This window comes from Drosophila bipectinata, chromosome 2L (assembly GCF_030179905.1).
Source record: "Drosophila bipectinata strain 14024-0381.07 chromosome 2L, DbipHiC1v2, whole genome shotgun sequence".
NCBI lineage: Eukaryota > Metazoa > Arthropoda > Insecta > Diptera > Drosophilidae > Drosophila > Drosophila bipectinata.
The window spans coordinates 11,543,452-11,556,370 of record NC_091736.1 but is presented as its reverse complement, the minus strand read 5'-3'; the positions used below and the strand labels follow the sequence as shown (position 1 = coordinate 11,556,370).

General features: G+C 36.2%; 5 protein-coding genes and 1 long non-coding RNA gene across 11 annotated transcripts; 2 read left to right on the top strand and 4 right to left on the bottom strand.

The window, feature by feature from the left end:
• Positions 1–12: 12 nt before the first annotated feature.
• On the bottom strand, positions 13–4,178 carry CYLD (ubiquitin carboxyl-terminal hydrolase CYLD). Of its 6 annotated transcripts, none has more exons than XM_017243649.2 (11): positions 4,132–4,178; positions 2,999–3,171; positions 2,713–2,945; positions 1,800–2,031; positions 1,564–1,739; positions 1,347–1,501; positions 1,077–1,295; positions 781–1,015; positions 578–719; positions 323–519; positions 13–263 (listed from the first exon to the last, which is right to left on the bottom strand). In XM_017243649.2, the coding sequence occupies exons 2-11, from the start codon at positions 3,157–3,159 to the stop codon at positions 70–72; spliced, it is 1,944 nt and encodes a 647-aa protein (XP_017099138.2). In that variant the 5' UTR covers positions 3,160–3,171; positions 4,132–4,178; the 3' UTR covers positions 13–69. The 6 variants fall into 6 exon arrangements, with proteins under 6 accessions (XP_017099138.2, XP_017099136.2, XP_070133439.1 ...); XM_017243647.3 differs by having other exon boundaries at positions 4,109–4,175; XM_070277338.1 differs by having other exon boundaries at positions 4,004–4,145.
• LOC138925842 (uncharacterized) lies at positions 2,469–3,171 on the top strand. The gene is made up of 2 exons (XR_011442078.1): positions 2,469–2,563; positions 2,629–3,171. It is a non-coding gene; the product is annotated as an uncharacterized lncRNA (long non-coding RNA).
• Positions 4,179–4,465: 287 nt separating the features above from the next.
• On the bottom strand, positions 4,466–6,173 carry LOC108126637 (uncharacterized). The gene is made up of 2 exons (XM_017243289.3): positions 6,105–6,173; positions 4,466–6,039 (listed from the first exon to the last, which is right to left on the bottom strand). The coding sequence occupies exons 1-2, from the start codon at positions 6,114–6,116 to the stop codon at positions 4,621–4,623; spliced, it is 1,431 nt and encodes a 476-aa protein (XP_017098778.2). The 5' UTR covers positions 6,117–6,173; the 3' UTR covers positions 4,466–4,620.
• A 660-nt stretch (positions 6,174–6,833) lies between these two features.
• Positions 6,834–8,206, bottom strand: nmd (no mitochondrial derivative). Its single transcript, XM_017243653.3, has 2 exons — positions 7,906–8,206; positions 6,834–7,835 (listed from the first exon to the last, which is right to left on the bottom strand). Exons 1-2 carry the CDS (start codon positions 8,085–8,087, stop codon positions 6,893–6,895), a joined length of 1,125 nt encoding a protein of 374 aa, XP_017099142.1. The 5' UTR covers positions 8,088–8,206; the 3' UTR covers positions 6,834–6,892.
• Positions 8,207–8,404: 198 nt separating this feature from the next.
• On the bottom strand, positions 8,405–10,961 carry LOC108126886 (phenoloxidase-activating factor 2). The gene is made up of 4 exons (XM_017243652.3): positions 10,834–10,961; positions 9,495–9,858; positions 9,174–9,432; positions 8,405–9,107 (listed from the first exon to the last, which is right to left on the bottom strand). The coding sequence occupies exons 2-4, from the start codon at positions 9,852–9,854 to the stop codon at positions 8,500–8,502; spliced, it is 1,227 nt and encodes a 408-aa protein (XP_017099141.3). The 5' UTR covers positions 9,855–9,858; positions 10,834–10,961; the 3' UTR covers positions 8,405–8,499.
• A 764-nt stretch (positions 10,962–11,725) lies between these two features.
• LOC108127012 (ubiquitin thioesterase otubain-like) lies at positions 11,726–12,851 on the top strand. Its single transcript, XM_017243824.3, has 3 exons — positions 11,726–11,925; positions 11,992–12,291; positions 12,356–12,851. Exons 1-3 carry the CDS (start codon positions 11,851–11,853, stop codon positions 12,767–12,769), a joined length of 789 nt encoding a protein of 262 aa, XP_017099313.1. The 5' UTR covers positions 11,726–11,850; the 3' UTR covers positions 12,770–12,851.
• Positions 12,852–12,919: the final 68 nt, after the last annotated feature.

Genomic DNA, 12,919 nt, shown 5'->3' with positions numbered 1-12,919 from the left:
ACATGCTTAATATTTAAGTTTGCTACAAAAAGGTTTATTGTACCCGCATTCATTATACATAAAATATTTCTAATGGTACATCATTATATCTGTGCTTTGGTACAGACACATATAGGCATCGCAAAAAATACGCTTAGCGTGTTCAGGTAATACTTTGTCGTTCGTTGAAGTTTCATTTATAGATCGCGCGCCTTCTTCCGAGAGCCATTGTGTCAATTCGGGAACGCAAGTTATTTCAGGTATATTGTATCCATTCTGTTCACCTGGAATCATAATGTTGAGGTAATTAATGCATTTTACTTTGTTTTACTGAAGGATTTACCTTTTCTATCGGCCATAGAATCAAAAAAGCACCAAGGTGCATCAAGTCCTGAACCGGCCTTTACAAACGCCACATAGTGGGATGTCTCAATGCAAACAACGGCGAATAGTTCCATATAAAGTCGTGGAGCATCCATATGCTCAGCCCTCTTTCTGTAATCCTTCGGTACGGAGATCTTTTTCGAAACATGGTTATTTCTAAAAAAAAATTATTTTACAATGTTAGGAATTCAAGGATAAACTTCATAGATAAAACCTTTTAACGTGCGAGTGAATTAATTGAAGGCATTGGGGACAAAAAGAGGTACTTTCCAGTCCAGAACCAGCTTGTAAATTGCCAAAGCACTCACGACATTCGAACTCTGCTAGTTTACCACAAATAGAGCATTGCCGAGGAGCTGAAAGTTAAAATTATTAATCATTTTTCATTTCCTATTTAAATAAAGTCTTGAAACTTACAGTTTTCGATTATATCTGTGACATCCAGAACTTGTGAAGGCAGAATTCTGGGATACATCTTGTAATTTTTTCCAAAACGAGGCATCTGAATAATAAAACAAGAGGGAACCTCCTTAAGTTTAATGTCCGATGAGTGAAAACTTTGCTCAAAAAGTTGCTGAACACTCGGAAACGTTAACTTTTCATCCTTTTCCACAAAGAGTTGATAGAAATATGAATCTTGTCCAGAACTTAGCTAAAATTACAACAATAACGACTTTAAATTTTAAGAAAATAAAATTTTCATACAAAAATACCTTTAGAAATGGTTCAACTTTCATAATTTGTGACAGTAAACTATTAAGAAACTCCTCGGGATCTTTCTCTTCGCAGGTAAGGCCGCTGACGGAGCTAAGCTGATCGAGGAGCTCACGAAGTTTCATGACGCGATCTGATCGGACAAAGACATTTTTTCGCAGCGGATTGACGATTTCATCGCGCAGCACTTTCTGAACCTCACTGTAGTTTCGTATGTCCTGTCAAGAATAAAATTAGGCATAAGAAATATTCAAATAAACACACCTTACCTGTGGTCCCGGATGTCTATACAAAATTGAATCAAAAACACTAGTGAAGGTAAACATTGAAAACAAGGTTGCATCAAGGTAGCATGAATTATGATGCCCCTGAATTCCTTTGAATTTTCCACAAATACTCGCCAGCTCCTCAGAGTTATGTATTTCTGATAAATAAATATGCATTACATATAATATTGGGCTATATTTTTTGATAATAAACCCTTACCCAAGGGTGGAACTGAACCATAAACAGCTGGGCAGTCCGCGACGCCAAACTTTTTTGCTTGGTTATTAGAAACTTTGTTCACCGTGTTACTGGTATCCACATCAGCAAATCGGCGGTCGGCTGTGCACCTGTTTGCTGGCACAAATACAGCTCGACCCTCGGGGCACGTAAATAGGCTATAAAAAGAAATCGATTTGTAATCTTTTATTTTTCGTTGCATTTTTTACATTACACACCGAACACCATTGTGTCTTCCATCTGAAGTTATCATGCTCTTTAGATTTGATTCGTCCTCAAGCTCAATTCCAACCAGTAAACTTTTAGATGGCCCAGGTGGGAAACCGATCCATCTTATGACGCCATATAGATCCTCACTTACTACGGAATTGGACACTTCTACAAGGGATCCGATGGCCAGATCAGTGCCAGGAATTTCAACCAGGGATTGGTAATCGTTAACAGTAAAACCTGAAATTAATAAATAAATAATATTTATTGGCGAATGTGTTAATAATCCGGTAGAGGCACAAGTTTGTTGCTTTCGATCTTTATCGAACATACCAGGTTCCTCGTCTACAGAATTAGTTGAATAAAATTCCAACACAGTGAGGGGAATATTGTGTGTATCGGAATCGGGGTAAAATGAACTGTGGTAAAGATTCATTTTTTTAATAATTTTTATTCCTAAACTATTTAATAAATAATTGAAGACAAGAGAAATAAGCCTTCAATGATCGACGACAAATAAAACTCCTCAAAAAACTGCAGAGCACTGATGTTTTACGTTCACGTAAATAGAATATAAGTATGTATCTTTGGCCGGCGATCTAAAAATAAGTACACATGTCGTGACGATTTTCAAGACTTCTATGAAAAAACACATTTTACAAAACTTTAGTCGCACAGAACCATTCAAAATAGCAACTTCGTCAGTGTGACGTCCAATTTTAAATTCAATTTCAATTGTAATATTGAATATTTTATTTACCGGTTACACCAAGTAAGTACTAAAGGCATTAATGCAACCTTTCACACAAAAAATTTTACTAAATGGCCTGACACTAGCTATACATATTTCCAATTATCTAATGGTTCGATTGGCGAAACATTTGAGGTAGAGTATGAGGTATAATATATATATGAACTCACGTTGAGGTGGCTCGTCTGTGCCAATTTTTGTGGAAATGGGGGACGCCGGTTTTACAACTTCCTTATAGGCCTTTATATCATCACCAATACTTGATTCGGCAGCAATTCTTGGCTTGTTCAGGATCATAGCTGCAGGACCTGCATGCTTAGGCCAATTCTGGCCAAGAATATCTGCTAGGTCCACATTCTCCTGATGAGCACTGTCCACAGCACTGTGATGAGAGTCGGTATTTCTAAAACATAATATTTAATCCTGTGTCCTTTGGAAATATATCTTCTTACATACTTTAATATTCCATTTCTTTTATTTTGATTCCTTTTTGGGTAAGCATGGGTCCCACGTTCACCATCGGTATGTAGCTCATAGTTCTCCAGAGAGTCTCCAAACGTATTAGTAATGGTCAACTTTTTTTCTTTTTCTGTTTCATGATCGGATTTGGGATTCATTATTTCAGAAGGCTGAAAATTATAAAAGTTGTAAAAAGTATTTAAACATTAATAATAGTATAATAAACAATAATAAGCTATTCATACAAAAGAAACATTTTTTAAACATTTAACTATGTTATTATAAAAAATTCATTACTATGCATTATAAAAAATCTTAAAAAAATATAGCATTTTAAGGAGAAATAAAAATGTTTCAAAAGATACAATCTGCAGGCGAAAACCATTCTCAGATACAATATTTATTTGTAAACAAATAACAGCTGATTTGTATATCTGGTCATACTGCTGCAGTTAGCAGTTGATATTTATCAGACTTTTTCAGTGGAAATTCACATATTGTAGAAACAATTATGTATATTGGTTACACTTTTAACTATTATCTGGATCGCGAATAATTCTAAAAATAAACATACATATATTATAAAACCATGACTCATCCACAATTTACAAAACAATATTGTAAAATATACGTAAATATGACGTATTCATTTTTCAGAAACCAAAATAAATTTAAAACGATGTCATTGTCATTATTTCCCAGGTTTTTAGTAATTTTTATAAGTAGAGTAGCTCAAATAAGTTTGTTTACGTTTGGTCGATTTTTCTATGTCAATGATGTATGTATGTATGTACATACATATATTTGTGTGTGTAGCACTGCACTTTTATGGAAAACTATTTTTCCTCTGAATCAATGAGTTTGATTTGCACACGATTATAATTCTTTCCTATTTAAAAGCACAATTTTTATAACATTACAACCATTTTTCTATTAAGCTTATCATTATTGATAAAAACACGGGTTCTGTAAGCACAAATAAATTGGCGTTTCTCCACATACTCAAAAACATATATGCCAATAAATAAGGTGGTTACATGTGGGAATTTATATTATAATATCTCAACAACTCTTTTGAATTAAATTTTTAATATTTTAGGAACTAACAAACAATTTTTTCTGTGAAATACCCTTTATTATTGTGTTAACTTTGTGTGTCAGAGCCAGTGTTGCCAACTTTCGAAATACAAAAAAAAAAACAGAGGTGGCTAGAATGGGGGATCAAGAAAAAATAAAAAAGGGGAAAAACATTATTAACTTATTATAGTTTTGTTTATTTTTAATATAAACCTCCTTGGAAATTGAACTTTTAATATAATTAGTTTCCTAACGATAACCAACGACCAATTACGGTTCTCGAAGGCATTGTTATCGATTTTACTGTCCAGATGGAGTTTGTAACGGAAATTTAAAATATTTAACTAATCACTTTAGTTGGTTCTGATATTTTTATGTCTTCTGCATGAGAATTATTTTTTATTTTCCAATAAAATATATGTGACGATTCTTAAATGTACTTATGTTGAAACTAAAATAAACATCGGTACGGAATATTGTATTGAATTTTAATATTTTTATCTAATTTAAGCTATAGTGTAAAATCTAAACCAAAAGTCTTTTTATTTCGGAGTGTCCTCTGCGGGAGCAGATGGGCCTGGTTCGACGTGAATGGGGCTTTGGAAAGCCATTGGTTGGAGCTGGACAAAATGAAGTGGCAATGCAAAGGGTATACCGCGAAAAGCATTTGCTGATTCTTGCGGATTTAGGTCAAAACTTGAGCTATTGACGAATGGCGGGGCCGAATTGGCGGTATCCAGATCCTTGACAGTAGTATTATGTGGAGTGGGAACCACCAGCTTCAGAGCAATTGCTTCCCGACCCGTCGTGTCCTGCTCAATAGAACTCTTTGTTACGGGTTCATGAATAAAATGCGGAGGCACTGCAGCTCTAAATTCCTCAGGTCTTGGTCTGGGCGATTCCAGTTCTTTTGGCTTGTAAACCCTATTGTAGTAGTTCGAAGACAAGGAGGAAGCATCGTGATCCCTGGGTGGCGGATGATCAAGTTCCGTATTAAACTTGAACTCTTCGCCGTGATTGTAATTTTCGAAAGGTGATGGCTCGAATTTATATGGCTCATTTGCCCGAATGTAAATGGGAACCTTACGCTCCACTTCAACCTTGAAAGGAACGGGAATTTTCTTTTCCATGGGCACTGGGACTTTTATTTCCACCGGGTAAGGAACCGTACGAAGTACTGGATACGGTTTTGGAACGTGAACAATTTTTTCCACAACTTTTTCAACGACGTATGGTTTGGGAACGTGGACGGGCTTTGGAATGTGCACCACCTTTTCAACTATTTTTTCAATTGGTACATGAACTATTTTCTCAACCGTGACATTAACAAGTTTCGGAACATGCACAATTTTTTCCACAATTTTCTCGATGGGTACATGCACAACTTTTTCGACAGGATACGGCTGGGGTACTGTTTTGATGATCTCTTTTATGTGGTTGTGGTGATGATGATGATGATGATGCTTTATTTTAACTTTCATGCGCTTTCCCTCCTTCTTATTCGAATGATCCTTTTCATTTTCGTGAAGAATAGATTGGGTTCCGATTTGCTCAGATGCCTGGTACTGGCCATCGTCCTCTATATGTTCATGTATCTCCTCAAAAGTATGATAATGTTTCGTTTCTGAAGTATCACCGTCCGTGTAACGAGGACTTATGTTTTTTCGACGAGCACTTTTGAATTTATTTTTATGCCTGGTTATTTTTTCAGATGATAGCTTATGGTAGTTTTTCCCTCCGCGTTTTAAAGTCACATTTCGATCAGGCTCACGGTTAAAGTTTTGTATAGGATACTTTTCCGATCTTCTTCCTGTAGTGTGCAATGATATTTTTCCAAATTCAGGATAGGCCCAGCCATTATTTTCGGCAGAACTCGTGTTATTCACAGCATATGAATTACATTCCGCCGTCGATCTAAAGAATATTAATGGTATAATTATACATCCAGGAAATAAAGTAATCTGAAATGGAAACAAAAAAAGCATATATCATTCTTACGAAGGATTAAGGACTTAATAAAACTTACCAACGGATTCATTCTTAATGTATGTATTTGGGTATCCTAATATTGTTTGATGTGGTTCGTTCACTGTCTTTCACAGAAATGATTATTTGCCATTTCTTTATAGGCATTTATATGAGGATGAAACATAAATGAAATTGAAAAAAAGATGTTTTATGACTTAGTAGATTGTATACTCTACCTTAAATATAGGATTATAGGATTTTTAACCAAAAATAATGGATTGGAACAGAGACTTCGTCTTGTAAATGTTTCATATTTAAATGAATTCTATATTTAAATAATTAAAACTTTCACGAAATGCCTTAAGTTAGTTATACCCGATTCAAAAAGGGAATAAAGCGGTACAGGCCAAGTAATATTTTTTACGATTGAAGGCCTTCGATCGCGTGACGACTTGGAGATGTGTTTGCACGGGTGTGGAAGAGCAACTTTTGTATAAATGTTTTAAATTTCTTTAGGTGAATATTTCAAAGAAGCTCATTTATGTAGCTATTAAAGTGCATTGAGCTCCAATTTACGGAAATGTAGACGGGCTTATGTAATTTCCTATAGTATCCGCACTTTGTTCAATAGTATATCATTTTTCCGGATTCCCCTTTTTTGATAGGAGAACGGGGTTAAGTAACAGATAAGATTATTATTTTTCTAATCTAAAGTAAGCGATGACAACCAAAGGTTGCATTCATATATTGTTTAGCCAACTAAACATCCCAAATAAAATTAAAAACATTGTTTAAACCTATTTAAGTTTTGGATTTATTGACTATATGAAATCAACAGTGGCGAAGTTAATCTAATTCAATTCTATTCTCTAAAAACAAGCTTCCAGTGTGCATCTTTGATTCCTTAATTTTAAGATGTGAGCTTAGTAAATCGTCCATCGTGATATTGACGTTTGTACTGCTCAGAACTGGAACACCAGAACCTGAACCAGATCGGTCACGCGTCTCGATTAGCTGCCTCATTCTGAAAACAGATGCGTTTCGGCACATTTCTCGAAGATCTGAGCCCGAGAATCCGTTTGTTAGCTTGGATAAACGGTTTAAATCAACATCCTGACTTATTTCCTCCGTATGCAATATCAATTTAAGGATGTCACTACGCTGCGTTTCGGAGGGTAGGCCAATATGGAATTGAGCTGGCATGCGGCGGACAATGGCCTTGTCCAAGTCTTGGGGTCTATTGGTGGCACCCATGACAATAACAGTCGATTGGTTGTTTGTGCTGAGCCCGTCCCACAACATCATGAACTGTGTCTTCATCATGGCAGTGGCCTCGTGGTCGTTCATGTTGCGAGATCGCAGGAAGGAATCGATTTCGTCAATAAAAATAATGCAGGGCTCTATTTTGGCAGCCAGCGAAAACACGGCCGATGTCAATTTCTGCGACTCCCCATACCATTTGTCGGTAAGTAAAGCAACATCTAAGTTAATAAAGCGCATTCCCGCCTCTTTAGCAGTGGCCTTGGCGATTAACGTCTTTCCGCAACCCGGCGGACCATGAAGTAAAACGCCTTTGGGCGCCTGCCATAGCTTTGATCGCTTGAATAGGTCCTTGTGCTGCACTGGAAGCACTACGGATTCACGAAGCTCCTGGATAACCGTATCCAGTCCAGCAATATCGCTCCAACTAACTGTGATGTCTGCAGGAACAACAAGGTGTGACGCAATCATTAACTCGTAGTCGTTAAATTCCTGGGGATTTAGTTTAAATCCATCCTTTTCAGCCAGTCTACAACAAAGCATCAGAAGTCAACTTTAGTAAAATACTCAATTTGTTAAAGAAATATACAAGTTCAAACCTCTTCAACTGCTCTTCCGCAAGGATTTTTGCTTTTTTCTTCGCTTTACTGGTCGGGTCCAATTGGTTCATCATCCATTTCACCGAGTAATAAGTTACCAACGAAGCGACGGAGAGGCGAATCAGGACCTGAAACATTTGCCCTCTGCTAAACTCCACTCCCCCGAGTCCGAAGTTGTCCATTGTTTTGCCAAAACCTTTTTACTTATAAAATGAAGTAGAAAAAACTTTGGTTTTATTTTTCCTAACACGCACTGCGGCGTTAATGTGACCAAGCTGCAGTTCTCGATAAATACTAATGGTGGAGTAACATCGATAACTAAGAAAGTACCAAAAAAAATACCAAACATACAAAAAAATAGCTTTGAGGTGAGTTTCTTTAGTTGGATTCCTTTGTTTCAAATTCCAAAAGCGATCGATTATTAATTTTAAACTTATTGTTTTAATTCTTTTCAAGTTTAGCATGAAAAAAATTCACGTTTAGTGCCTAAAATACTCTATTATTTTGAAAAATGTTACACTTTATTGAAAAATGCTTTCTTTTACATTATATTTTGAATTTAGCAGTGCGTATGGTTTTTACTTTTAGAACCATTTAAGGTGTGTAGAATATTGGACTAATGTTCCATAATTTTAGTTTTGAATCAATCCATGGACGAAGCTGGGCAACATTGGCATACACACCGGGAATGTTCACCTCTCCACATCCAATTCCCCAAGCAACGATTCCAGCAGACTTAAATCTGTTGGGTTGACCTTTGATGGGACACACTAAGGGCGATCCACCATCTCCCTTGCAAGTGTCCTTATCTTTTTCGCCTCCAGCGCAAATAAAACTCTTGTCCAAAATAAAGTGTCTTCCAAGGCGTGTTTCGCGCAGGTTTGCCTCACACCGTTGACTGGGAACGACAGGCAAGTCTACCTTCTTTAAGATGACCTGGTACTCTCCATCTTTTCCGAACTTGTTCTTGCCCCAACCAGTGGCATAGCAACGCTCAAAATCGAACAGATCACCTACATTTGGCAAACAAACGGGCTGGATATTGCTTTGAAGGGTGAAAGGACTCTCCAGTAAGAGAACCGCTACGTCATTATAAAGAGCTCCCTTGTTGAATTGCTCGTGATACACTATTTCCTTGACATAACGATCCTCGTGGGGGACAACTTCACTCTTCGTTTGCGTATCCCATTCTCCAGCCCTCACTGAAATGGAAGATTTAACAAGTTACTCACACAAATGGATGATTTCATTTTATAGATATTTCTCACCAACGATTGTAGATGGCTTTTTAGTGTGAACACAATGAGCAGCAGTCAAAACCACATCTGGAGCTATCAAAGCCCCACCACATTCGTACAAGTTTAGTTCACCTTCTTCCCGTAGAATGGCAAGCATCCAAGGGAATTCCCCGAACTCGGCCTCCTGATTCACAGCACCGGTAATTTTAAAACCAACACCGTTTGGATTTGAGTATCCGCAACCTTCGGGGGCTTTTGGAATGACGATCGAGCCGTCCGGTTCGGTTCTCTGTTCATGAATGGATTTCGTTTAAGCCTATACACTCAATGCAATACATTCTTACATAATACCTTGTTTGGAAGATCACAGCACAGCTCCAAGGGGTTTTTACATGGTGCGTCAGTATCAATGCGAATGTCAATTATATTTTCGCCGCTGGTGTTTATTGTGTTATTTGAGCAGAGCCACCGGGGTACACACTCCTTTTGATAGCCGCACGACTGATACTGCGTGGTTCCAGTAGACGATGAGTCTTTAGGATTGACAGAGACATTTGGAACGGGGGGTGCTGGAGTTGGTCGGATTGTGGAGCTAGGATTGGTCTCATCTGTTTTAAAAATGTCGGCAATTAAATTGTCCAAGGACGTGTCTTGTTGGGCTCCACACGAAAATATGCAGGCATAAATTACAAAACTATAAAACAGTATCATATTACTGAAAAAAGAAGCACACAAAAATAAGTTAGCAGGTTTAATATTATAAATTTAGGTCAAAAGAAAGGTAAAGGCCGATAAAAATATATACATACAGAGGTACATATGTTTATCTGTATGTAGTATAAACAAGTTTTTTTTATTACTGAACCGAATATCATTTCTCCGATACCTTTTGCCCCTGCAATAAAATTCTTTACCGGCTTTTTAGAAACGTTTCATTTTAGATCTGAATTCTTATCAATTATAATTGAAAAACATTTGATACTCAAAATGGGATCAATAACGTGTTCCCATTTCAACAATAAAGAGCTTTTAGAACTTTAAGTGATAAGATTTTAAATATGTACTAGCCTGAATAAGCCTGGGTCAATTTTTTTTGGACTAAATAACAAAAAAACTGATAACGAATACTTTCCATGCTAATTTAATATTTGTTAAATCCTGCTTTAGTAGCATGGGAATTACTAATTTTCCACGGTTTTACCCGGAAAAAGGTACTTTTTTATAGCGTTGATGCATTAGAATAATTTAACATATTATTTACTAATGCCGAATTTTAGTTATACATTGCCAATAATTTTAAAAGCTTGATTTTACGTAAAATTACAGTTTGATTTTTCATTATCACTGCTATTAAGTGACAATGAGTCTTTTCCAATTATAATGAACCAAAACAGGTTTTAGTTTTAAATAAATATCATCGCTATGAAATAACAAATTTGCATACAAATGTACATCGTACCTGATTATTTAAAGTACTGGACCAAATTATTTTAAACTTTTTTTTATAGCTTCTAACAAAAGATTCAATAGCATTCAATAAATCTATACCTATGTATGTATGTATATTTTTTCATATTTTATAAATAAAGCACTTCAAGACTCAAAATACAAATATTTTACGAAAATACGATTTATCTTATTACCACCTTATTTATAGTTATAATTATATTAGATATTGTTAAATACGTACACGATCAATTTTTTTGTTATTTTCTACTTTGATAAACCACAGCGAGGTTCTACAAGCAATAAAGAATACACTCAACTGATTTGATTTCTGATTCAATCTAAAGTTCGAGCTGACAAGCTTAGCTTTTTATACCCTAGCAGAAGGTATTGTAATTTTCACACGAAGGGTGTAAAGATAACATGAATGATCCAATGAAGTGCATAGTTCTTATGTACATATGTACTAAGGATTACGCCTAACCCGATATAACCATGTGCGTCGGGCTGTCTATTTCTACGAAACTATTCTCTCAGTTTTCAGGCTTTCCACTCGTTTTAAACCATTTAATGTTAGGATTTTAAATGATTACATCTATTCTATATAATCGAAATACCATATTAATTCGGAAGGGTATATAATTATTGGTTTTTATAGGTTGCAGCTTTCTTTTCGTTTTTTTGTGAAGAAAGAGCTTTAAAGCTGGATCAAGATTAAGATCCAAACTTACCTAAGATATACACTTTAAGGGGTATGGCTATTTTAATACTAAAAACTAGTAATAACTTAAAAACTCTAAACACTGGTTGAAAACTTTATTTAAATGTAAGAAATATTTTAAAAATAAATAAATAGAAATAAAAAAAGTCTCATTAAATCTTGAACCTTAAAAACGTTTGTTTTATTATTAAAATGATAAATGTAATTTATTTTAAATGAGGGATTTTCTTGGGAATTTTTTGGGAATGAATGAATTACGAATTTATTAATCTTAGCTTATGCAACAATAATTTAATAAAAGCTTAAATATATTTTAAAATTTAAATTAATAACACGAGTGGAATGAACGAAATAAAACATAACTTTTGCGATAAACTATCGAAAGCATCAATGTCTACGGCTTTCGTTTCTAAATGTGTGCGTAATATTCGATGTGCTTACACATACATATGATGTACAAAAATTCTTATTGTATTCATCATATGTACACATCTTTTTAAATCCAAACACGGTTCCTAATTGTTCAGTATTTCCAGAAACATGGAATCGTTTAAGCAAAATGACGGCAATCGTGACGAGCTGATTATTCAGCAGCAGCGTGAAATAGAAAAGGAGGTAAGTGGCCATGTACTATTCGAGCAAGGTGCAAGAATATTAAATGAATTGCAACCCAAAACACAGATCAGCGATACCACTCCTTTAGTCAGCGAGCAGTTGCCGCTAACGTGCCTGTGGGCTGAGTACAATGGCGATGAGGTTTTTACTGCCAAAATTCAGGATCTCTCGAAAAAGTACAAGTTCATCCGGCGCACCCGGCCCGATGGCAACTGCTTCTTCAGGGCCTTTGCATACTCCTACTTGGAGTACTTGATCTCAAACAACAGTGCCTACCAGGAATTCCGCAAGCTGGCTGAGGAGTCCAAGGACAAACTCGTTCAGCTAGGATTCCCCAGCTTCACATTGGAGGACTTTCACGAGACTGTAAGTACATCAGGAGAATGATTCTTGAGCTTTTAAAGTAAAATTTATGTTCCGATTCTCTCAGTTTATGGAAGTCATAAAACGTGTAAGTCCAGACGAAGCTGGTGGCCACGAAAAGGTGCAGACAGAGCTGCACAAGATATTCAATGAGCAGGGATACTCAGACTATGTGGTTGTCTATTTACGATTAATTACCTCCGGCAAACTTCAGGAGGAAGCAGATTTTTATCAGAATTTCATCGAAGGTGACTTCACAATCGAGGAGTTTCGCCACCAAGAAGTAGAGCCAATGTACAAAGAGTCGGATCATATCCACATAATCGCCCTATGCACTGCCCTCGGTGCAGGGGTACGCGTGGAGTATCTAGATCGCGGCGAGGGCGGAACTGTCAAGGCCCACGATTTCCCCGAGGGAACGGAGCCCAGAATTTATCTGATATACAGGCCAGGCCATTACGATATATTGTATCCAAATTAGTTTGCTCTTGATAATTTTTAAATCATCAAAACCATTTATGTATATAAAATGTAAAATAAAATCTCATTTATTTGCATATGAATTCTAATTTTCAACTACTAACCGGGGCTTTATATATTGTGATAAGTAAAAGGACAGAGCAAACGCAAA